The sequence below is a fragment of the Bemisia tabaci genome, chromosome 4 (assembly GCF_918797505.1).
Source record: "Bemisia tabaci chromosome 4, PGI_BMITA_v3".
NCBI lineage: Eukaryota > Metazoa > Arthropoda > Insecta > Hemiptera > Aleyrodidae > Bemisia > Bemisia tabaci.
This window is the reverse complement of record NC_092796.1, coordinates 61827569-61853131: the sequence shown is the minus strand read 5'-3', so window position 1 is coordinate 61853131 and position 25563 is coordinate 61827569. Positions and strand designations below refer to the sequence as shown.

The 25563-nt window shown below is 40.8% G+C and overlaps 1 protein-coding gene across 2 annotated transcripts in view; it reads right to left on the bottom strand.

Moving 5' to 3' along the window:
- LOC109031724 (uncharacterized) overlaps positions 1-25563 on the bottom strand; it is a 52944-nt gene that overhangs the window by 18401 nt on the left and 8980 nt on the right. For both annotated transcript variants that reach the window (XM_072300219.1, XM_019043420.2), the window contains one exon: positions 165-300. In XM_072300219.1, the coding sequence (XP_072156320.1) occupies positions 165-300 (136 nt within the window). The remainder of the gene's footprint in view (positions 1-164; positions 301-25563) is intronic.

Sequence of the window (25563 nt, the reverse complement as noted above, 5' to 3'; positions counted from 1 at the left end):
TTTCCTTGGAAATTTTAAAACCACCTAGTGCGAGACACACGCACACCCTCCCTCACATACTTACACCCTAACAAAAAAAAAAGTCTGAGATGAACATGCTATGGTATGTGCTTACTGAACATTTTATTCACATTACAACGAGAGCGTAACTAGCAAATTCTCACCTAAATAAGGTGGTTTGAAGAGAGGTGAGAGTAGTGGTTGTGTGGGTGTTCCCGTAGGCTGGGAGGACTTCCTTTAAAATGTAATCCTCGATGAACTGAAGCGATCGACCTGAGGCGGTGTAATCACAGTAAACGACTGAAAAAAAAACAGAATAAATAAGAAATTTTATTAAGCGGAAAGTAAACTATACGTACATAACAAAAAAAAGAGATAAGCTGACAATAAAAAATTCCAAGATACCTTCCCGAAAAAAATAAGAAATCTACTAATCCAGCACATGAGAGAAACAAGGACCGGTATAAGAGCCTGGCATTGTTCGTATACAAGTGACACCCGACACCTAGTCGACAATGGAACTGTAAAAACGCGTAACTCCCTTTGCGACGCTGCAGCGTTCCTGTCGTAATTTATTTTCTGGATTGAAAAATTTTCGACGTTGTTTTTTGAAAAGTCCTTTGATTTATCGCCTCTGTTAGAGAAATATTCTGTGAAACTTTAAGGCAAAAGTGTTGGTTGGTCCTCTTTTGATGAAACGAAACGTAAGCGAGGATTTTAAAACAGCGAAAATGAGATATGCGCTTTTTTGCAGTTTTAACGTCGGCCGTGTCTCAGCCTCAGCGAAACGAGTTGATCATTTTCATCGAAGGCCTTCCTACTTGTTCCCTCTTCAATTCAGATACGAATTGGCATTGTGGATTTTTTGCGTTCTTTTCCCAGACGCTGAGCCACGGTAATGATTCATTTTTATATCCTTCAAACAATTTAAAACTCGCTCGTATGATTTGAAGATACAGGATTATATGGGCGGAACTAGGAACCTCTGGCGAAAGGAGGACAGAAGGACCTCTCGTTAGGGTAGGTACGTCCGGGGGACACTAAAAAACACACCGTCAAACGGGATTTCAGGAAGATTTTGTGAGAGACTCCCGAAGTCCCGAGAGGAACTCAGGGGATGGGTTTGGGGGGACTCCCTCGGGAATTTTTTTGAAATCGAGTCGTCTCAGGTGTAATTTGGAGCCTACCTTGCCAACATATTTATGGAATTAAAGTCTTAAAATGTGTCAACACTCATTGAGTAAAATCTCTTTTATTTCGTGGGAAGCGCCTAAAATTTATATTTCAGGGAACGGGGAGCCCCCCTCCCCTACCGAGGCGTTGTTCCGTCCAAAATTGAATACCAAAATCGGAGAAGGCTTTTCAATCGCTGCACGTGCACGTTGGCAGCAAGAAAAACATTGCTGAAAAAAGAAGTAAAGAGGGAGTTTTTCATATTCCAGCGAAAAAACAGCTTGACTTCAGCATTTTTAGATTCAAGTGGAAGATTATCTAACAATGGAGCACAAGGCAGGGTACAAGTTAGACGTCTGTGAGGCATGTGCCATCAAAATATTACGCAGAACATATCGGAAACTTCCAAAATCAAATCACATAGGTGAGAAAATCAATGTTCACTGTTAACATTGTAAGTAAACAGTAAAAAATTCAAACTTCCCATTCGTCAAGAAACCATTTTGGGTCAAATCAGCCATCAAAAAACAACCTTCACGTTGGAATAACTGGAGCATGATTACACACATGTTTCCTTCCTACCTGATACAAATTACTTACGCGATAGATTTTACTTGTGTAAGCTTTGATTTTCAGTAAGCGGGATGTTTGAATTGACACACACATAAACGGCTATTTTTTTCACTTAGGGGTTGAATTCGGGAAGTTTCAATGCGTCCTCTGCATCAAATTTGATGAGAAAACATGGACTGCCTAAAGTAACCGACGTCTGTCAATAGGTTTACGAATGGTCTATTCTTTTAGCAAAGTTTACAGAGCAAGATTAATTTGCGATTTTCGAATAGATCCATTATTCGTGCTCTGCAGTGCGTTTGTTGCCTATAGGCAGAAAAACTGAGGGCAAGCTTCAGATGGACGATCTCTACCAATGGATAATCAACATCAGTCATTGCGCGGTTCAATCGTAGCTTCTGAAGCGATAAAAATGTGTATTTTAATGGATCCCTGGTATGATTTTTGCCTATGCGACGAGACTGAAGGCGAACTTCAAGTGGACAGTGTCCGTTAATGGGTTCACGCATAATCTATTAGTTAAGCGATGTGTGTGGAGCGAGATTAATGCACGATTTTTTATGACAGCGCAAAGATACAACTATTCGTGCTTGAAGGATGTGCGCGTTGCATCTGCCAAATTGAAGGCGCGATGGCGCGAGGCGTCAAATCGCATTGCTCCGCTCTATGCTGCCAGTGAGGGGTCGCTCGGATTTGGGAGAAAAGTTAAAAAGCGAGGCCCGATTGCGTCTCTCCTATCTTCGGTTGTGTTTCTCACGTGGCTTTTGAAGTGTCGCTTCAAATAATACAACTGGAACCGACACAACATAGAGATAGAGCAAGGTAAAGACCGCGCGTTGATGACGGCGCAGAGATACAACTATTCGTGCTTGATGGATATTCGCGTTGCATCTGTCAAGTTGAAGGCGCGATGGCGCGAGGCGTAAACTCGCAATGCTCCGCTCTAGGCTGCCAATGAGGGGTCGCAAAGATTCGGTAGAAAAGTTAAAATACGGGGCCCGAATACGACGCTCCTATCTTCGACTGTGTTGACACATGATTTTTTTTCTTTTCTTCGATGTGTTTTATGATTCATTTTAGGATGTATTTGTAGACCTATGTCTAAAGCTAGTTTTTACCGGCACTACAACTCACCCAGAAGAAATGGTCGGGTCAATTTGACCCGGTTTGGGCTTTCTGGGGGTAGCTGTCCCGACACTCGATTTTTTTTTCTTTCTTTTCAATTTTATGCCTGTTTTTACTTTACCAGGGTGTCTAGTGTATTTTCATTCGAGGAAATCCTGTATTTTTCTGATTTCTGACTGCTAAATCCTGATTTTATAATTTTTCCAAATTCTGATTTTTTGCGGAGAAAAATTAAGCGAATGTATTACTTCACAAAAATAGCTCGAAAAAAAAATCCGATCGGACGGCCGACTTTTCACAAATCCTGACTTTACGACCGATTTTGCCTCAAATCCTGATTTTACGACTGATTTTTCCTCAAATCCTGATTTTACGACCGATTTTTCCTCAAATCCTGATGAACTCGGGATTAAATCCTGATTGACTTCAAATCCTGATAGAATCGGGACAATCCTGCTGCTAGACACCCTGCGGGTCGATTGTTGAATCGTTATCGAATGACCTTGATCGATAAAAAACATTGCCGAGATAGGGATTTATCGATCGAGTTCTTTCGATAACGATTCAACAATCGACCCGCTGTTTACGATATATTTGTGAGCCCACCTCTAAAGCTCGCAAGTAGCGGCCCCATAAAACCCGCGGGTCACGTGTTTCTAGCAAGCCTCGGATTAATTTGACCCGCTTTCGGCATCTAAGAGTTAAGAAAACAGAAGAGAAAAATTTCATTCATTTTCTTCAATAGAAGACGTAAGTATAATTGCACTATGATTAGATGAAATTCGTGCCCATTTTTCTTCGTGAACGACCACACTTCGGATGAAACTACAAAAACTCGCGTATCTCGTTTGTGATACGTCATTCTCATTTCACATTATCAAAGGAAGACGAATCAACACTACAGCTTGAATTTTTCGTAGAATATTCTTGACACGTACCTGGAGAAGAAATCAGGGTAGTTTTCAAGAGATGACATTCAGTATTGTTCTGTTTAAAAAATAGATGATGACGGGAGGTATACAGCGTTGAAGGCAGAGGCAGAGATACGTGTTTATAAAGTTCACCGTCTTTCGACGCTATTAGTGCCACTTCACAGGCATCGAATTGGATCCAAATAATTGAACAAAACCTTACATTGACCACCCTCCTCTTTCTCCATCCGAATTTCACGATTTCACTGTCAAAAGACTGACATGATGCCCCCCCCCCCTTCTAAAACTGCATTATCCTGTCGACTGACTGGAAAAACTCAAGGATAAGATAGAGTTTAATCATACAGGAACGTTTCATGATTAGAAAAATTTCTCTAATAACACCAATTCTTATTTCAAACTGCGCGAATCATTCCTGGAATTATCACGGTTGGTGTTTGAATCGTGAGGTTGAATTGTTTGTATCCAATTCGATACGATCGATACCGGCTGTGACGTGGCACTAATACCGTCAATAAGGAGCAAACATTGAAACGACCTGGGTGATTCGATGGGCGCCATATTTTGTGTCAAAACGACATGCGAGATATCGCAAAGATTGGTTCCATTTTTCCAGCTACTCGTCATTTTTCTAGAATTTTGAGATTGCAATTCTGTTGTCAGGAGACTAAATAATTCACTTACCAATTTTGACGATCAAATTCAACGTAATATAGGCTCGGTTTTTTTAGAGGGAAAATATCGCATTCGAGTGCAGTTTCAATATCACTATCGAATGCGATATATTTCCTCTAGAAAAAACACGCCTTTATTAAGTTGAATTTGTTTGTCAAAATTGGTAAGTGAATTCTTTCGTCTAAACAACAGAATTGCGATCTCAAAATTCGAGAAAAGTGACGAGTAGCTGGACAAAATGGAACCAATCTATGCGATACATCGCATGTCGTTTTGACACAAAATATGGCGTCCACCAAATTATCTGAAGCGTCGGAAGGCGAAGAGAGGCGCGGGATCGGTTACAGTGACAATCACTGATGATTATGTATTTTAGTGCGCTTCTATCTTCCCCCTTTCCGCTCGGGTATCCGAGCCAAAAATTCACTTCCCTCTTCATTCATAGAGGTGGACGTGCGGGCAGACCTTGGGCGCAAAAACAAAACTTTAGCCCCCCCCCCCCCCCCCCGACTTTCCCTTTTTCACACCTCTGGCCCTGAGCTTACGGTTCAATGAATTCTCATGGTCCATTAACGATAAACAGGCGTGTAAATTGTGCTGCTGTAACGTATGAGTAATTACATCTTTTCGTCCGAACACGCTAAAGGGCGATGACCTCAGGATTTTTGCGGCGCATACGATTTATGAATCGTGGCAAAACGGAAGAGGATCCCCCTCCCCTCCATTTAAAAAAAAAAATAAACTAAGCTACCTGCCATTAAAAAACCGATAGCTTTGAGCCCATTGGCGGGAGAAACATCGACGACTAACCTTAACGAGGTTTTGAGGCGCGTAGAAACGTCGTATGATATGAGGTGAAATTTCACGTGAAATTTCAGTGAAATTTCAAAAGGCCTCATAAATTTCAATTTTTTTGAAAAATTGATTTATTGGCCCCTTAATTCCTTTTCTTCACTCATGTTCCTAAATTTAATAATAATACATTTTCTTATTGTTCCTCACGCCTGTTTTTTCTTTCTTTCCAATTAGCTAGTCTTGTTACTCTCCTATAAATAATATGGCATCGTAAAACAATTGTGTCCCTCAAAAAAAAGTCATGATTGTGCTATTCTTTTCAGTAGGTAAAATTCTTCTCTAAGATTAGAATAAATAGTATGTACCTAAGTACCTTTCTTTTCTATTGCTCTAAACTTTATTTGCATTTAAATGGTAAATTTCAAGAATTATAGATGAAGAGCCCAGTACTCAGTGCATTGTATGTAACGTTGGAGTACATATTTCTGCTGTTTTTTTTTTTTTTTTTTGTTTTTTCTACCGTTTTTTTATATTTTTTTATTTATTTTTTTTTTTTACTGAAAATCATTTTCTTCGCAGTGAATACATGAAGTTTAGAGCCAAAAGAATACGAACAACGAAAAGTAAAGGTAGGAATTTTATGATCATTTTGTCTTAGTTGACCGGCAAAAATCTACAGTACCAAAAATCTATGGCACGAATGCAGACAAAACAAACAACGACGGTTGAATCATTTCGATTTTAGCCGCCATTTTGTTGCGTGACGGCAAGAGGGCACGAGATACGACTCCCTAATACTCCCTATGCATATTCGTCTTGTTGTGGCAAGCAGTTGGGCAGAAAAAATTACTAGAATCAAAAAATTACTGAAAATCAAGCTTAGATTTTAATTTTTCACGGTTTCATTGAAATTTCATGAAATTTCAAGTGAAATTTCAAAATCTTATTTTTCATGAAATTTTCCATTTCAGCGTATGACCGCAAACGAAAAAACTAAAAAGGCCACAATCTCATCTCCCAAAAATTTAGTACTGAGTAAATGGTATCATCAAGTCGAAAAGAATTGAGCAATGGTGTTTTGGCATGACGTCAATATTGAAAAACGCTAAATTTGAAGAAAAATGGTATTTTGAAGTTGTGAGCCTGCTTAAGAGAAACAACTACGTTTCATTGAGACGCATGGAGATCTACTTATCTAATGCTGCTACCTAATCTCTAAAATCAACACTGAGCGCAGCCTTCCCGAAAGCATAATTATATCAACTACGGAAAGGCTATACAGCTGCAAACTAGGTGGAAAGAGGTTTAAAATTAAAATCGCTAGAAAATCAAGATAAGCGAAGTCTAAAAAAGCTTAGCTCACAAAATCTCACTTTGCACCCCCTAAACATCTTGTATGATGCCCTATTTTGAAACATGCACATCAGGGTGTCCTAGACTACCCGTGCCGTGTTGAGCTCTTTTCTCGGTTATTGTGGGTTGAACGAGGCTGGGGACCGCGGAACCTAATTTCAGAAAAAATAAGAATCGACCCTACGAAATCCGAATTTCAGCTTCTTCAACTTCCCAAGGGACACGGGGGGCGGGGGGCTTTATTTGGGATTGAGATGACGAAATTTTGATTTGCCGGGGTCAATCCCTATTCAACCTCGCAGTCTCTGACTTCGTCCGAGCCAAAATCATGACCGATAAAATACCTGATAGACAGGAGTGAAACTCCGAAAATCCATCAGGCCTCCACCGATGCCTCTGCCAATAGAGTTCGGGCCCAAAAGGGCGACCAACCTACGAATTCAAATTATCCTGAACGATTTATTATTACAATGGATCACTAGACAAGGTACGAATTTAAGCATTCCGGTACATGTTTCTTAACCAAAATTTCACGTAGAACACGATTCGCGCAACGAAAATTACTGAAACCAACTCCTAACGAAGATATTAACCTTTTCATTTCACATTGGTTACGAGGAATTTGAACTGCCCGCTCACAAGAAACTCAAAGCTCTACGTGAGTCAAATCGCGCACGACAACGGTCTCAGCAAGTTTCTTAATCGAGCAATATTCATTTCCCACCATGTGTTGTTCGAACTATAGGCAATTTGCTATAGCTGAGCCAAAGCGTCAAGATTGAGGTTGCCAGATTTTTACATCGCGCAGAGACTGTCATGATAACGTTTAGCGCGCGATGTGAATCACGTAGAGCATTGAGTTTTCATGAGCGGGTGGTTTGAATTCACGCATCAAGAATCATTAAATATCGTTGTGAGGAGTTGATTTCGATAATTTTCATTGTGCGCATCGTGCTCTACGTGAAATTTTGGTTACGGATCATATATCAGAGTGCTGAAATTCGTACCTTGTCTAGTGGTCCATTGTTACGACTCGACATTTGTAATGCACATATTCGACTTAGTTTTTGCATAAACTTATATCGGGAAGGAAGAGGGGGGGGGGAGTAAATCCAAGGGTAACGTAAGCTTATCTGAAGGCAGAAATGCTGTAACGCGATCGATTTTCTGCATTTGCCTCCAAAAAAGAGCGGAAGAACGCAAAATATATTTAATGCTAAATAAAATAAATTAATCATGTTCTTTACGCTACAGACTATATCTACTGATTTTCATCGATTTTCTGTGTTTCCCGCCAAACCCCTCATTGTAACGAGGAAATAACATACAAAGTGTCTCAGATCACCTGTACCTAGAGCACCTGTATAGAGAGAGAGTATGGACAGCTCGCTTCATGGTGGGAGGGCTTAGGGCCCAAAAAGGCAGCTTGCCCTCTAATTCCAATTCAAAGCAAGATGCACTGGAAAAAAAAACACATTGGATCTAGAGTCCAGACTCTTAAAAACATCGACAAGAAAAAATACTCTCGATTCAATCAGATTCAAGCTTAAATCAAGAACCAAGCCTCTTAATTTGAGCGGATTTCCTTTTGATTTAAGCTTAAATCTGATTGAATCAAGAGTTATTTTTCTTGTCAATGTTCTCAAGAGTCTGGACTCTAGATCCAATGTTTTTTTTTCCAGTGTGGCCAAGAATGTTTCTAAATGAGCGCTCTTCCGCAAAAATGAGTAATAGTCCAGGCGCCTGGTAGCTAAAAATGAGGCTACCTGGAATTTTGGGTACACAGCGATTTTTTTGGCTTACTTTATGTTTTTTGGGTCGCTGAATCCGAATCTGAAGTTTCCGCACGCGTATCTGGTGAGCATTTTCCGCTATTTTGAAAAAATGGCCTAAAAAGGCCTTTTTTTGCGGTTTTTTTGATATAGCGGCTACGGATGAGGAAAAGTCCCGGATTTAGCTAATGTTTTGAATAGCTGACAAAATTTGGAAGAAAATGGTATATGAATATGCTAGGTTTGCTCAAAAATTGAGGAACCTCGGATTTCGGAACTTTAGAACGCTTCGGAACTTGGCTGACCGCGGCGAGCCGGATCGCGCGTTGACGGGTGCGCCGCGAAAACGTGAATAGGCGCGATGTTCACGATGCTGTATCTTCCTCAATTTTTAAGCAAACCTAACATATGTATACACCATTTTCTTCCAAATTATGTCAGCTATTCAAAACATTAGCTAAATCCGGGACTTTTCCTCATCCGTAGCCGCTATATCAAAAAAAACCGCAAAAAAAGGCCTTTTTAGGCCATTTTTTCAAAATAGCGGAAAATGCTCACCAGATACGCGTGCGGAAACTTCAGATTCGGATTCAGCGACCCAAAAAACATAAAGTAGGCCAAAAAAATCGCTGTGTACCCAAAATTCCAGGTAGACTTACCAGGCGCCTGGACTATAACTTATAACTGCAACTTACACTCAGAGAATCAACAAGGGAACCTAACCTCCAAAACTCTGCCTTCCAATTGGTCGAATTGGAGATTGCTCACTTCGCTGCAGTTGTAACTATGGAGATGCAGCCAACTTGGGTTTAACCGCTTTTGAAAAGACGCTGATTCGCTAAATAGTTATGGCGGCATTTAAACTTCTAATTTAAATCCTCCGAGCGTAGAAAAGCTTATTTGACGTACCTATGAAGAAAATAATACGGTTTTCCACGGGAGAAATGTTCTCAAGGGTTTCCAGTAACAGGATAATTCGGTTTCTCGATGAATGACCTTCAGGGCTTGACACTATAACGGTTCAAAAACGGAAGAACGGATCCGACGGAAAAAAAAATTCGGACCGCCCCTTGAAAAGCATTGGTCGATCGGTGTGCTGTACTACAGTACATCCGAGTGATTTCAAAAAGCGAGCCCTATAGGCACGCTTAAAAACTCAGAATTTTCAGCACTACAAGTGAAAGCTTTTTCTATTCTTCACGATTTCATTTTTAGTGCTTTTGTCTTCCCCAGGTTACAGCTACTTACTAGTTCTGTTACGAAAACATATTGCGTCTAACTTTTCACTAAATGCGCCGTAATATACAGGCAAAAAGTCAATTTGGCCCCTAAAAAATCTTCAATGGCACCTAAAAATCGGGCTTGTTGCGCCACATGGCTCCTAAAACTCAAAGGCGAGTTTCGAACACTGTTGACAAGGTTTCCCGAACTTGAATAAAATTCCCGAGCAATTCCCGGTATACCCTGACTGTGGCAACCCTGGATCAAGTATTTAGGACGGCAACAGTAAGCGAAACTACTGGAGAGTCAATCAATATAATTACGTGATTCGTTTAATTGTGCAGACCCTCCGAAGTGACAAGGAGGGGCGTTTGGAAGTACAACTCCAGGCGGGAAGGCGATTCTTGAAACAAAGTGCACAGCGTTTGCAATTTGCATGCTGCTCCAAGACGGCCGCTTGGGCAGGGCGGGGGCGAGCGTCAATAATTAGACGGTATAATTGACGACTCTGCGACGGCGGCGGCGGCGACGCGAGGCTGAAATTTAGCGCAAATTGAGTGATTGCACAGTCTCGAGGACTAGAGCCGCAGCCGTTCAAACGAAAAAGTAGAGCATCGATAAAATGCCACTGCAGAGGGAAAGTGTCATCGTGGACGAAGGAGATGACCCTGGTTGTATTCAACATTCAAGGTTATAGGTCGCAACTAGGGACAACCCGAGATCACCCCGATCCAGGATAGCGGGCACTTTCTCACTCCGTCTTCGATTATTTTAATTGCACAGTTCGGAGCTAAGTGATGAAAAGAAAGAAGAGGACAATAGCTCAAAGCTACGTGAGAACTTGCATGTACTGAGGAACACGAGAGGAACGGCGGAAAGGTCGGTAGACTCTGATTGCATCAGGGTCACAACTTTTCTTGGGTTCCGTAGTTCCTTTTCTTTCCGGAAATTTTGGACGTAAAACTCTTCCAATTTATGTTTTTTTCTTGTTCGAGAGGAATGAGCGGAATTTTTCATCAAGTTTCATCTCACGAAAAATGTTAAGCAAGAAGTCTGCTGAAATTGAGAAATATAATGTTAAGGCTAGAGAAAAACATTTCAAGGCTCCACGGCAAAATTCTCTGACGTTTGCATGGCGCTTTAGAGTTGGGTGAAGTGCACTGACTTTTCCGGATTTTTACTAACCTTTCAAGAACTTTTCATCCTGTTAGGCAGTCATCAATAATTTCAGGGATGCAAGAAAAGCCATTCGGCCGAACGTTTACAGCAATCCGAAATTTCCCTCTCCTCCGAGAAATGTCCTCACTTTCCGTCATTTTTTCAAAGGAACTGGACCCCCCCCCCCCCCCCTCTCCCTCTTCAATTATGAAAATTTGGTCAAAACGTTGGAATTTTTCCAAAAATGTGTTTCGATGTCGTTTTGGACAAAACTTTCCTCACCGACCACCTGATCCGCGGATCGCATGATGGGGCAGTTTTTGCAACCCTGAATCAATTACGTTCATTGGTTCATTCAATAGTCAGTTGATCCAGGGTGAGCAGTGAGCACAGTAAAGGTCGATCGAGGTTCGATATTTTTAGGAAGCTTAAACGAGGAAGTTTCCAAAGCTCTGCAAATCCGATGGGATTTTAGAAGGAGTTCTGAAGGAGAAAAATTCAGAGTGAAGTACTTAATAACCTCGCTTGTGGTCAGATCGATATCCACTCGACCCTCAAAGTCTCCTCTCTTCTCTTTTACGAATGGATCCGTCAACGATTCATTGAGTTCTGGAATAGAGCGAAACAAGGGAGGGGCAAACCTCATTGGGGAACATTTCGCGTTTGCTTTTCAAAATTACATCGTGAACTTCCAGTCTTGAAAGTGAAGGTGTTGGGTGGAGGAGGGGGGGGGGGGGGGTATTTGAATCGGAACGTGGCGATCCTGTTTACAACGGATAGGTGTTGAATGACATCATCCGGTCCCCCGGTTCCCCGCTAAAACATTCTTAAGAGGTGCGAAATAGAGCATAAAAGTCGCATTGACAACTGCATGTGATTTTAATAGTACATGAGGGTTTTCAATATTTTCGATCCTTTTTTCTCATTTACAAAAAGCGGAGTATCATTAAGGTCCGTTTTTGAGTCCAACCTGGCTGAATTCCCGACGATTTTTTTCTTCTGGAAGCAGGCCTTTATTCTACGGAATACAGCATGATGTGATAATTTTCTTTGGTAAATTTCATAATGTCTCTAGTCAAGTCTAATATTGGCCTAAACGTAGGTCAGAGGGTCGATTTGGGCGAAAAATACGGTTTTGTCGGTGTTCGGCCTCAAGTCCGGACAACCCGCATTTTTCGTCAAAAGCAGCTTTCAGACTCATTATTATCGGCCAGTATTAGACCCAAAAATGACCAAATCATGATGAATTTCGGGAAATATAGACCTTCAATGAGCAGAACATCGAAGATTTGAGGAATTTGAGAGTGGGCCGAAAGATAGCCATCATAAACCTCCGCTTCAATAATAATTGTCATTAATACACCTTTTCTGAGTCTTAATTTATTCTATACATATCCTTTAAATCAGCCGAAGCCCCCTTCGCGAATACAGTCATGCCAGGAGAATCTTCGGCATTCCTAGCTGCCAATTCCACTAATTTTTCATCTGATCTCGTGCAAAAATATGAACAATTTTGGACATGATTTACATGGGTATGTTCTTGTGAAAAAATTAAATTGTTTGAGTCAATTTTGCAACCTTGGAATGAAATTACCGTTTTTTCAGACGACGGTGTCACCCTAACATAGGGTGATTGCGAGGATAGCAGACTCGTAAAAAGGAAGCATTTTAGGGAAATAGGGCATATCATAAACTTAGAAGAATTCAGACTTTGAGCGATTCTACCTTTTTCTATTTTACTCGAGAGGTTGCCAGATTGTGCGATAAATGTGAATATTTTACATGGATTTGAATTGGGAAAAGTGCTAAAAAAGCAACTTATCTGGCAACAATGGAGTCCGGGAGGGACGAGAGGCTGCCTTTCTGGGAAAACCCATGATTTAAATGTCATTAAAACAATTGATTCCGTTTGAAGCATCAATTGTTTACTAGGGGAAAGCTATTTTAAAATAATAATTGTAAATGGACACAGATGCTACAGAAAGGGAAAAAGGAAAGGAAAAGGAAATGAAATGAGGATATGATTACTAATATGCAATCAGAGAGAATAAAACAAAAACATCAGAGAAATTTATATGCGATGAAAGTATAAGAAAAAAACACGAATGGGCTCATTGCGATTCGAAACTCGAACTATACTATCGTTGAGCAGTTTTTAGACCCCTACGCCACCGATAATCTTCTTAAGAGGTAAAGATGAACTTTTGCTACTTCAGCAAGTCAAATCGCGGAAGGAGATCCATGGATTGTCTTTTTCTGCCACCCGGTGGGATGACGTCCCAGTCAAATGCGTTTTTGAAGAAATGATCGATCCCCATCATCGCTTCATCTCCACGCATCTATTCATGTGCAAATGATGGCACGCTCCGGCAACAAGGTTCTGTGACGAAATCATTTTTGCCTCCAGAGTCTCCAAAATGTATACATCTTAGTGATCAAATGTCCAATCACTGAGAAGAATGGCTCGCGGAGCGAGCCGAATGTCACTCGCGTAGCGAGTGATCGGGGGTCCAGGGAGCGCAGCCCCTTGGCTGGCCGTGACGGACGCGCAAAGCGCGTCCAGAACGGCTAGTTTTTAATGAGGATGGAGCAGTAGTGCACTTCTGGAAATGTCAGTCTTCGAATTCGGGACATGACGTCTGAAAATGCATCGAGGGGCCGTTCAAGTAACGCAATTAAAGGTGGAGGGGGGTTGAGCCAGCCTTAAAAGGGGGAAGGATGTTAAGTTCAGCGTTACATAACAAACCCGAGCTGGTGGGGGGGGGGGGGGAGACTTTGAAAGAAACGTGCAAAAATTGAAAAATACCAAAGTACCTTCAACTCTGGATTCTTTGCAATTTTTTGATCATTTACTTAATGCTTTATTTTGTTCATACTTTGAAATTCATTCAATTCCTGTTCTATCTTTTTGTCTACGAACTTGACAAAATTGTGCGCAAAAATTAAAAATGTTGTCTTTTTCAACATTCTTCTCATTTTTTATACATCAATAATATTTTTGTAGTGGTTATCTTATTCAATATTGACCGAGTGCACTTTTCTGATAAAATTATGAGTAAAATAAATCTAATTAGGTATTTTCCCACCTTTGTTGATCTATTCCCGTCATATTTCAGCGAAATACCTCCGAAAAAAACCCCGATTTCTTTCAAGCTGTTTTCTCAGCGGTTTCTGATTTCTTAAAGTTGGGGGGGAGGGGAGTCAGGCCAACGTTACGTAACGCAAAAGGAGGGTGTAGTCTGTAAGGCTGCGTTACAAGGGGTAGGGGGGATAAAAAGCTGAAAAAGTGCGTTGCGTAATACCGTAACGGACCCTGACGCAAAGAACGACGATGCACTCGTTGATCTAAATCAATTATCGTAGAGACAATCCACTAAAAAGAGAAGACATGCATAGAGAGTTGAAAGAAAACGGATGAGACGAAGATGGGACATGGGGCTTTTTGTCACAGGCTCATGCGGAAACGCGAGAGGATTAAATACTAAAACTGAGACTGACGTAAAAATAGATAAGCGGACTCCAAGTCTCGAAGGCGAAGGGCACCCATGCTGTAAAATTCGAGGTGAGATGCAGTGTGCAGTCTACAATGCAAAATGCAGCCGCCGCGCCGCGGCGACATCAACATAGTCGCACTCGCTCATTTGCGTTCGCGACTGGTTCAAGACCCATTAAATAGTCAGCCGAGACCGTGTGAAAGCTCCACCACTCCTGTTCTCCCGTCCGACGGAAAAACGCCACATGAACTTTTAGACGTTGCCACGTTCCTCCGATAAAAAAAAACCAATTTATTGGAGAAATTGCCAATACTTACGTTTCTTCACATTTTCCCGTCAATTTTGTTCGCAATTCAATCTGTAATGTCTGAACATTTCGAGGACAAATATCCATAACTTTCCCGCAGAATACACTTTTCATCCGAGGAAATTCGGCAACTGTTGAAAGTTCATACGGCGTTCTTCCGGCCGCACGGCAGTGTTTGTTTGCTGAGTAAAGCCATGAATGGGAAGTGCAACGGAGCTGCGAGCTTTCAAGCAGCTTCAGACTCGCAAACAACTTTAATGCGCCGGATTTCACACCCCGCAGTTTCAATAAATCACATGCATGGCCTACGTGCGAAACCGCGTATCTCGTAATCAGGTAACCTCGTATCGTGCGTGGTTTCAACATTTCCGCTCCTATTTTATTTTTTCGCAGGGAAACAAGCCACCTTGATCGCTTGATTTTTATACAGAATATTCCTCTAAGAGAGAAGATAAATCAAGGGAGATTTCAAGAAATTACGATAACTAGTATTCCGAAGCCAAAATATAAAGCACGGCAGAAAGTCTGCAACGTCATTAACCGAGATACGTGGTTTTGCACTTTTGCCGTATGTATGACGACGCAGCAGCGGAACTGCGAAAAACGCGTGGTTCAGTTTGCGATGCTCCGGACATCATGCCGTAAATTCTCCGAATGGGACAATCGTCAACATGATTCCTTGAAAACTTCCTTGATTATTCCTCGCAATGTGAAGAGTAAACTTCTCTCAAAACAAGCAATAGTATTACTTCGTTCTCCTTACTTAGTCCAGATAAACTAGGAGCAGAGATTTTGAAACATCGAAAAAGGAAATGCGCATCTTCGCAGTTTCATCGTCGATAAGCCCTTGGACCCTCAAGATTTTCATTTTTCCTCATACCTACCTCGGGTTACCACAGGATGAAGAAATTAAAATTCCCTGACATTTCCCTGTTTTTCCTGTCACATTTTGGTCAAATTCCCTGAAAATTGAGGATATGCTAGATGGTTAAAAAGACATAATTTCAAATAGTTTTCCACGCAAAATCTATTGTGGGAAACGTCAAACCTAGTATAGAAAGCAAATAAAAGTGACTTGACAATTTTTCCCTGACATTTTCGTCATTTTCCCTGACAATTCCAGGTTTTCCCTGACTTTTTCAAATTCCCTGACATTTCCCGGTTTTCCCTGACTGTGGCAACCTTGTACCTCGTTCTGGAGATTTCCTGGGGCAATTTTTACAATTCTGAGGATTATCAAACTGGGACGACAATACATTTGGGAACAACCCTTTGATCGTCGCTCCTCTGACGTAACGGCGTATCTCTATATTTCTGCGTGAGCCCTGAAAAGCAGTGGCGTGGCGTGAATTGCGATTTATCGATTGTTATGCCATTTAAACCTATGGTAAAGAATCGATTATTAAGGTGTTCGCTGCGAACACCCCGTTTATCGATCCTTTTCCATAGGTTTAAATGGCGTAACAATCGATAAATCGCAATTCACGCCACGCCACTGCTGAAAAGCATGGAGTTATTATGGGCTCACTTGGAAATTGAGATAAGAGCAGAAGGAGAGGAGAGGGATGAGAATGAGGAACGACAATACGAGCCCTTCTCTTTGAATTTTTGAAAAATGACCTAGAAAGCAGCTCTTCGAAGGCAAATGACGTCCTCTAGGAGTTGAGCCCCGTAGCGGCCAGGGGGCGCCCCCCCCCCCCCCCATGGTATGTACTCACGGACTATAATACAGATTTGAAGAGCCTTCCAGAAATTGCCTATCTTCTCACGAACCCAGTGAATGATTGAAATACGCTTGAATGAGACCTGGTGATGAGAAAAGCCTCCAAGTAGAATTTTTAGATTGACTTCAAATTTGGTTTTGGCGGCCCACTATTGCAAAGCTTACATTTCGGCGGCGTAAGTCTGCGATCACATCATATCTCGTTTGTGGTGTCTGAAAATCTCCGCCTCTACGTCATTTTTTTAAAGGAGAACAAATTGACATTATTACTTGAAGTTCTAGCAGAATTTTCTTCGCACAGAGAACAAAAATCACGGCAGTTTTAAAGAATTGCCGTTGAGTGGTTTCCCGTTTAAAAAATGAAGTATGACACGGAGTCTGCGACGTCGCAAACCGTTTTATGTGATTGCCGACTTACACCGTCGATTTGTATCAATAATACACGCATAATTCAATGCTAAAAAAATATAGAATTTGTAATGCTGCAACACCAAAATCATCTTTGAACTTTCCCAAAAAATGTCAAAAGAGGCATGTGGCAAGGTTTCATTTTAGTCATAAGTCGACGAAACCCCCGACCCCGAGTCTCCTGAGAGAGAGCAAACAACGCTCTCCTTTGAGGTGGCTCTTCAAAGTTTCTGAGTATCTGATAATTCTGATTATTGATCAGATGATTGCATCCTCTGAATATTACCGGCGGATTGAATTGCACTTTGGAGAATGGTTAGCTTTCAGAATTGGGATTTGATTCGAAGAACGCCCTCTTAACTCATCACTATCGACAGTGGTGCGGCGTGCTTTGCGATACATCGACTTATCTGTCATTTAAACCTATGGATAAGGATCGATATGTAGATTGTCCGCAGGAAACACCTTAACAATCGATTCTTTACCATAGCTTCAAATGGAGAAATATCGACAATCGATCATTTAAGCCTCCCAACTGACTATGGACTCTTCCTCACGCGGAGAAAACTCGTGGTCAGCTTGTGAATCATGACCTAGGGTGGGAAACAATTTTCAAGAGAAAACAGGGTTGCCGATTATGGAGCTCAGTGAGGACATTCCGGGAATTCCCAGTTAGAATTTAATTTCATGGAAAACTAAGACATGAAAGCACACACATGTTCACATTCACTCGCTAATCAGGGTGTCTAGCAATTTTCAAAAGTAAAATTCCCTCACAAAAACGGCCAAAAATCCGAGGGAAAATTTAAAATTCCCTGACAGACGGAAAAAATAACTCCCTGTCATTTCCCTGTCAAAAAGGAAAAATATTCTCGATTTTTCGACATAGTTGAACTAATTAGATGTAGGTAAGTAAGAATTAGGAATATGAAATGTTATTAATAGAGCAAAATATATGGTGCCTTAACTTATACGAGATACATTTGCCTCATTTATAAAATTTAGAAGACATCAGCGGAAATTCCGATAGAAATTTTAGTATCGATTCCATTTTTTTGAAACTTGATTCATCATCAATTTTCAACAAAAAAAAATCCAAGTTTTTCGATTTCCCTGACGTTTCCCTACCACGAAAATCGTTTGCAAAATGAAATTCCCTGACATGCCGAATTTTTGCGGAGGGGTGGGGTAATTGCCACCTATAGAATAAAGTCATGTTTCTGTCGCAGGCAAATAGTAAAATCAGGCATTTTGTCAAATGCCCAGGCAAATAGTCAAATGGATTGCATTTTGCAAAAAGGAACCACTAGCATTGCAATGATGCTAAGATTGTGCAACTTCATCCTTTGCAATGAAATTGCGGAAATTGTGAAAAACTATGAAATTTAGATGGTAATTTTTGTCTTAAATTTACATTTTTTAGCGAGTAAAATAGAAACTATTGAGGGATAATCGGGTTTTTCCCTCCAAGACAAAAGAAGTTGCACAATCTTAGCAACATTGCAATGCTAGTGGTTCCTTTTTGCAAAATGCGATCCAAATATTCTAGCTGAGATTGAAATTCTGATTCTTTGCCTAATTTTAGACAAAATAATTAATTGACCCCGTAAGAAAAAATCATCAGTAAAAATTTGCATCACAAAATAGTATTTTAAACCATTTTTAGCTCCTGAGTAGACACTTATCTTGAAAGTTTCAGCATGTCAGAGAATACGGCATTTTTAGAATTTCAACGTTTAAAAATATGAGAAGCAATTAAAGAGGAAGAGACAAAAAGAGTTTGTAGGTTTGATGAGATATTTTTCCACAAATACTGAAAACTCGTGAGCTCTCTGCCATAAATTCACAAAATTTTGTAGACAATCAAAATTTAGCTATCAGCCTATGCATTTGACAAAATGCCTGATTTCACTATTTGCCTGCGACATGTCTACCAAACTCGGCCCAACAGTGGGGAAGCTGTAAAGATAAAAATGTAGATACAATTGGCAACGCCGCGTTGGTTATTGCACAAACTGCATATTTTTCTCGGTGTGACGGACGCGACAGTGACAATGAAATGATATTGATAGTGCAGAATGCTCATGAAAGCAGCACGTTCGCCACTGCACCGCCCCGGTCGCGTTGCGCATCCTCCACCTCCTAGACGGACTCGATAGAGTAGAAGCCAAGTGCATCCGAATAAGTCGAAACTAGCAAGAGTCGATCCGAGATCTCGAAATAATCGAAGCGATGCATTGAGTTATCAGTTAACAGCTGTTCCGCACTTTTGATACGGCGCCCTTGAACTAGATTTCAGTACAATAGATTATGCTGCAGTTATAAAATATGAGTGAGAGGTTGCGGTTGCATTTCGTCCACTTGTACTTCCTCTTAGACATCCGTACCTCAATGTTTGCCCCTAAAATTGTATTTTTTGTATACTTTCTTCCTTCGGTTGTTTTAAGACGTTGGAGAAACTGCTCAAGTTTTCTGGGCTACCAATTTCCCTGCCTTTTCTCTTGCCTATACCTTACAGGGCACGGCCGGATTGGCGCTCTGGGGTTTGGGGGGCGGGGCGCCGACGGGATGAAATGGCCCGTGCATTGCGGGTTTAATACTTCAAAGAGGAAAAACCGTTTCGAGTGGCCCGTGGGGGGAGGGGGGGGGGGGCTGTAGCGCACCAGCGAATCCGACCCTATTTCAGGAATTTGGACCATAACATTTTCTGAATTTGCATTTTTTTGAGGGGGGAGGGCAGCATTTTTCACCAACAAATATTGTTTTCTGTACCGAAAATTTTAGCCGCTAAATCTCTTGAAATACCTATGTTAATTTTTTGACTTCAAGCAACAATTTCAATGTTCCGAAGAAAAATTTGTCTTCACCATGACTTTTCAAGAACCTGTCAGGTCTGCGGGCTCTCCAAGAGCTGGAATGAGCGACGCAGCGCAGCGGCAGCCCACGCTGGCTACGGGAGCAGCCCTGATCTTTCTAGTTCCATTCTCCACTACTTTGCCGGTTAGGGCTCAGTACGTAGCAAGCGCAAGCACACGATCCGAGTAGGCCCGAAAGCCTAACGCAAAACTTGGTAAAAGAAAAAAAAATCAATTGGGAAAATGTTATAAATAAACTGCGAACGGATGGTGAGGGCGGGAGGGGCAAGGATAAGAATATTTGCGGGGGAAAAAATAAGTGTTAAAGTTTTTAACAGGGAAATTGGCGCGAGCCCAACTCTATACATGTCACAGTGGGCTGCGCCGCGCCGCGTGCCACGCTAAATAGGAGATCCCCGCGCACCTAATGAAATCCATACTTGTCTCCTGGGACTCATTTTTTTCTCATCAGTTTGTTGTCACTACGTATGTTCCTTCTTTTTTTCGCCCCAACAGACGGCGCGGCGACGGGAGTCCGTCAAAAAAGACCGCCTAGATGACCTTTATAGTGTCAAAACATGCAAAATTCATAGACACGTTCTAATCATTATAGCCTCCTGAAGTTTATTTTCAACAGAAAAAATTGGAGGCAAGATTCGCTTACTTTTCCCAATTCCCCTCTTAAAGAGAAGCTCTAAAGTGATTTTAAGCCGTTGATACTGATGAATGAACTCCGAAAAACGATAGAATGGCGAATTTTTTTTTCACTGTTAAAACAGTGACCCAATCTTACGAATCTTGCGCCAAAAGCTCCTGAATAATTGTGTTTTCTTCCAGATAACCTGCAGGATCATATCACGAATAAAATTCTGAAAAATTTAAGGACATTTTTTCACAAATGTATCTAAAAATTCATATTTTATCGTAGAGAATAGGCAACGTCTGATCTGAGGGCTCATCATTATAATAGAGTTTTATAGAAAGTAGGTATCAAAGTAATCCAGAAAACGGGAGAAAAGAGAGAGCTTAAGGGGACCTGTAGGTATGTGAAAATAATCTTACATCAAGTTCATACTTATACTTTAATTCATAAACGAATGTTAATAACAGAAAAACCGTCAAATTTCCTACATTGAGGCAAAAAATATCTCACGAGGTGAGGTTCCGATGCCATATCTTCATTCCTATGACATTACTCTACGGTAAATATCTTAGAAAATATGTAGCGTTTATAAACGCTGCGACAGCGCATGAGGTATAAGATTTTGCAATCGCTCTATGAGCGTCGCAATGGTATTTCGCGACACGCGATAATTCATATTCACGCCGTGCCTAGGAAAAACGCCGTATGAGCAGTTGAGAGTTGCAAAATCTAATTCAATAAAATACAAATTTTCTGAGGAACTTAAGAATATTTGTCTTTGAATTTTGTTCATTCGCAATTACTTAGATCTGAAGTTTCCGTAAAAGTTCCAAAAATAATAATAACTGCCATACAAATAATTGCTTCATTAGAAGAAATTTGGCAATATCTGAGTGTTCATATGTTGTTTTCCTACAGCACATGAGTATTTCTGGGATCAGCATCTCTAGCTCGCGTAAACATAGGATAGGCCGATGAGCAGGGGAGGGGGGTCCCGGGTTTCGCGTCAGAATTTATCGAACTTTCATCACAAGACTCCACCACAGATGATACACTGAGAAAAGGAAGCTCCACTAGAAGCTGTAATTTTTCGTACAAATGCACACCACCCACTCCGGATTCAAAGAGCGTGTGTTCCGGATATTAGAGCCGTTATTCCGGCCAATGGATTTAGAAAAATCGAAAAGGCGGCTCTTGGATCCAAAAATTACGGCCTCAGCACGCGTGAGTTGTCTACTAAGACTGACTGGCAGAAAATAAGTACTTTTACAGTACTTTCTCAAAAATACGCCTCATCAGCGGAACAATTACGTTCTTTTTCAGTACCTTTCTGAGCTGATATTCGAAAAATTTCGCGCAAATCGCGACAAAAATGACGTAGCCATGAAATAAAAGATCATTGGTGGCCTGAGGCTCAACTGCGGCTGCACACTCGCAATATGGTGGCCAAATAAAATACTGCACTGATTGGATTACATTTTGCAATAAGGAACCACTATCTCTGGCTCTTCCATAAAGGCAAGTTTCTGCAGCATAGGGAAACCAATGACACATATGCTGTTTCTAAAATGAGCCAGAAATAGTGGTTCCTTACTGCAAAATTTGGTCTGATTATCAATGCGAGAGAGATTGTATACTTTCCAAGCTGCTTTAAAAAAACACATGTGGTAGGAAGCCAAAAATTCCGCACTTTTCCAGTGCTTCCGGGTCGCCATCCAAAAGATCGTTACTATTTACGGATTTTCCGGACCAGTAGACAGTTAGACACCCTGAGCGCCGGAACAAATGATATGTTTATACTTAAAGCCCATAACTACGGCTTTGGTGTTAGAGCCCTTTCGTTTTCAGTGTAGGAGGAGTAGGATCAAAATACATGTTGATTAATCTTGAAGCATTCATCGATGAATATCGACGGTGTAAGTCGGCAATCGCATATCTCGTTTGCGGTGTTTGAAAATCTCCGCCTCTATGTTATTTTTTTAAAGGAGAACAAATTGGCATCATTCCTTCAAGTTTTTGCAGAGTTTTCTTCGCACCGAGAAGAAAAATTGCGGCAGTTTTAAAGAATTGCAGTTGAGTGGTTTTCCGTTTAAAAAATAAATAATGGCAGGAAGTCTGCGACGTCGCAAACCGAGTTATGTGATTGCCGACTTACACCGTCGATATACTTTAGGCCTGAAGCCCAGAAAGTAAACTTGAATCGGGTTGTACACTGTCGTCCTAAGGAAAAACGCCGTATGAACATTCGAGAGTTGCCAAATTTCTTTCGAGAAAAAGTTCATTTTTGAAGAAAGCTATGAATATTTTTCCTCGAAATTTTTAGAAACTTAATGTGAAATCGCGAACAAAATTATCTGAAATATTGAAAGAAAAATGTTTACATATTTTCCCATAAATTCGGGATTTACTAAAAGAAATTTGGTAACGCCTAAAGGTTCATACGGCGTTTTCCTTAGCACGGCAGTACAGGAGCCAAAATCATCTGGTTAAATCAGCCGAAGGTGCCCGGGTTAGGACCAGGTTAAGGTTAGGTTAGGATAGGTAAAGCAGGCAGAAAAACAAAAAAATATTCCTAAAAACCCGGGAACTTGTGATCTGCTTTCTTCTTTCCTTCATATTCAGGGAGCTTTGCAAAAAGGTGATGAGGATGCGATGATTAAAAATCGATCAATAATCAGCACTCTCGAACTTTGCACTAAGTTATAAAGTCAGTGCTGTCTGATCATCCATCGACACTTGTTTGCGCATGTACTGTGCGAAAAAGTACACAGTACACACTTTCGGAGAATCAACAAATACTTTACCAAGCTGTAAATGAGCACGAAGACAAGAAGATCTTTCCTGAGAAAAACAAAGTCTTTCAAGTATCTTTGGAAAGTTCCCAAGTCTTTCTTCGGGCAAAGGGAGTTGCCTAATTTTTGATGCGATATCCGCTTTGAAATAAATCGATTTGAGTGTGATAAAGAACACTCGAGACGGTAGGTGGAAAAAGGGTGTGATCCCGACGCCCGACTCACGCCCTTTTTCGGGAGAACGGGAGAACGGCCATCTTAATTACGCATTGTCTCAAGTGCATACACACACATTTTCAGGACCCTAGCTGCAAAATCCAACAAGGTAGCTACGATAATACTGTTTTTCAAAAAAAGAAAGAAAGAAAGAAAAAAAGCTACGCTTTAGCCTAGGATAATTCTTTATTAGAAAACTTTTCCAACAAGACTCGTAAGTATTAAGTTCGGTATCTCTTTTTAGGAAGATAATGGGTACTAAGTAATACCTTCTTGAATCGGGACAGAGATACTTATAAGTTTTTTATTCATTAAAAATTTCTTATTTTTACCTTCATAAAACTATTTTGCGGCCCAGCTCCCTTCCTTTTATTCAAATTGGTTTAAAGAACTATGCCTCTCGGAAGAAGTCTATTCTCAGAAGCGGATTCAGCAATTTGGCAACATTGGCTTTCCTCCATTTAAACCTGTATTGAATAATCGATTTTTGTCGCGAAACACGTGGCCCCTCCGATAATCCGTGTATTTTCATGGGTTTAAATGGAGAAAAAACAATGTTGCCGAATTGTTGGAACCGCGGATGTCCATTCTACAGAAAAAGGGCGTGAAATTCGCCAGACAGAATACTGTTTTTCTCCTAGTTGACACAATACCTACACATAGAGGATACTGAAACTTAACCTTTGGGATACCAATGGTGGAACTCCCAAAACACGTATCTCGATTTGTGACGTTGCACACTTTCTGTCATGTTATTTCTTAGAATAGAAATTACTCAATGGGTCAATCTTATTCTTCGTGATTTTTCTTGCCCGCCCGAAGAAAATTCTGTGAAACCTCAATGAGTGATGTTGATTTGATTCCCATAAAAAAATATAATAAAAGTGGAGAATTCAAAACACCGCCAACGTGGTTTGGGAGTTTCGCCTTCGCGGCGTCCGTCGACACATTGCATCATTACGAAGAAAAGAATGCTTTAAAATGCACCATATTTAAAGTAGCAACTTTTGAAATCCTAAACGCGATTTTTTCAAGACATCTCCAGGGTTGCGAGTTAAATCCAATTTAAAAATTCCCTGACCTCTCACAAAGAAAACAGAAAAAGGTTAATTTGAAAAGAGCGATAAAAACTTTGAAGCACCGCAATTAAGTACATGTATAAAGATGAAACTTGATTGCAGAGAACGCGAAGATGAGAATCGAAATCGCTCACCTTTTAAACATCACTCGATAAGTTAAAATGCGTGATACAACTATTCCGTCTCCTTACCCGCTCAAATTGCATTCATCGAGTTGAAGGCGAACTTGATTTCTAACAGGTAATTCAAGTTACACGGTTTCTAACGGGACTGGGAGAGCTGTGCTCAATTCTAACTTATGCAACTGATCTCCATATCAATATCAAAATATTATTCTGCGGGGAAAATCGAGCAAAAGTTAATGGAAGTTTCGCCGCGATGGTCATTTAAAAAACACGATTAATTGATGTCACTCGCCTTTCGCACATCACTCGATGAGTTAAAATGCGTCATACAACTATTTCAACTCCTAAGCCACTCTAATTGCATCCATTCATTCTCTTTCTCACGCTCTTCTTCCACTTTCCATTTCCATTCTCTTCGGGGATTAAGTCGAGATATCGCGAAATTTTCCAAGAAATATGTACTTAAGTTTCCCACAAAAGCGCGGTCGTTAAAGCGGTCCTCGCGTCATCTCGTTTGTAAAAATTTAGATCGAGAAGAAGGAGAGAAGGAAGTGAAATAGGAAGGAAGAAGTCGAAGGAGGGAAAAAAGTTGTGGCTCTCCAAATTACCTCTAATTCTCATATCCCGACCCCGAATTTGAACGAGTTAGGATAGTTTTTGATGGTGACCGGGAGTCATAGGACATTCAAAAGCGCCTATCAAACGGCTAAAATCAACGTAAAGAGGTCCACGTCGCACAGCAGATCGAGTCAATCAAATAGGTCGGACAAGAAATACTTCACTAGAACTGCAAATTTTGATGAATATTCCGTCACATTTTAAATTTAAAGGGATGCCTCTGGAACAAAATTTCACCAGGAAACCAATGGAACCAATTTTAGGACCTCGAAGTTTTGTATAAATGTCGCATCCATGCAACGTTCTACGTTTTTCATCCATCCTTTTCTTACACATTTCTTCCATCTCTCTCTTAAATTCTCAGTTTTCTACTTTTCGAGCCTCACTCCGATTTTTACACCCTATCTGTGCAAACCATCTAATTCATCTCATTAATCTAATCTTTGTAACGGCAGGCTGATGCAATGTGAACCGATATTTCGACGGTGAAACTACCAAACCACGTATCTCGGCTTGCGACGTCGCA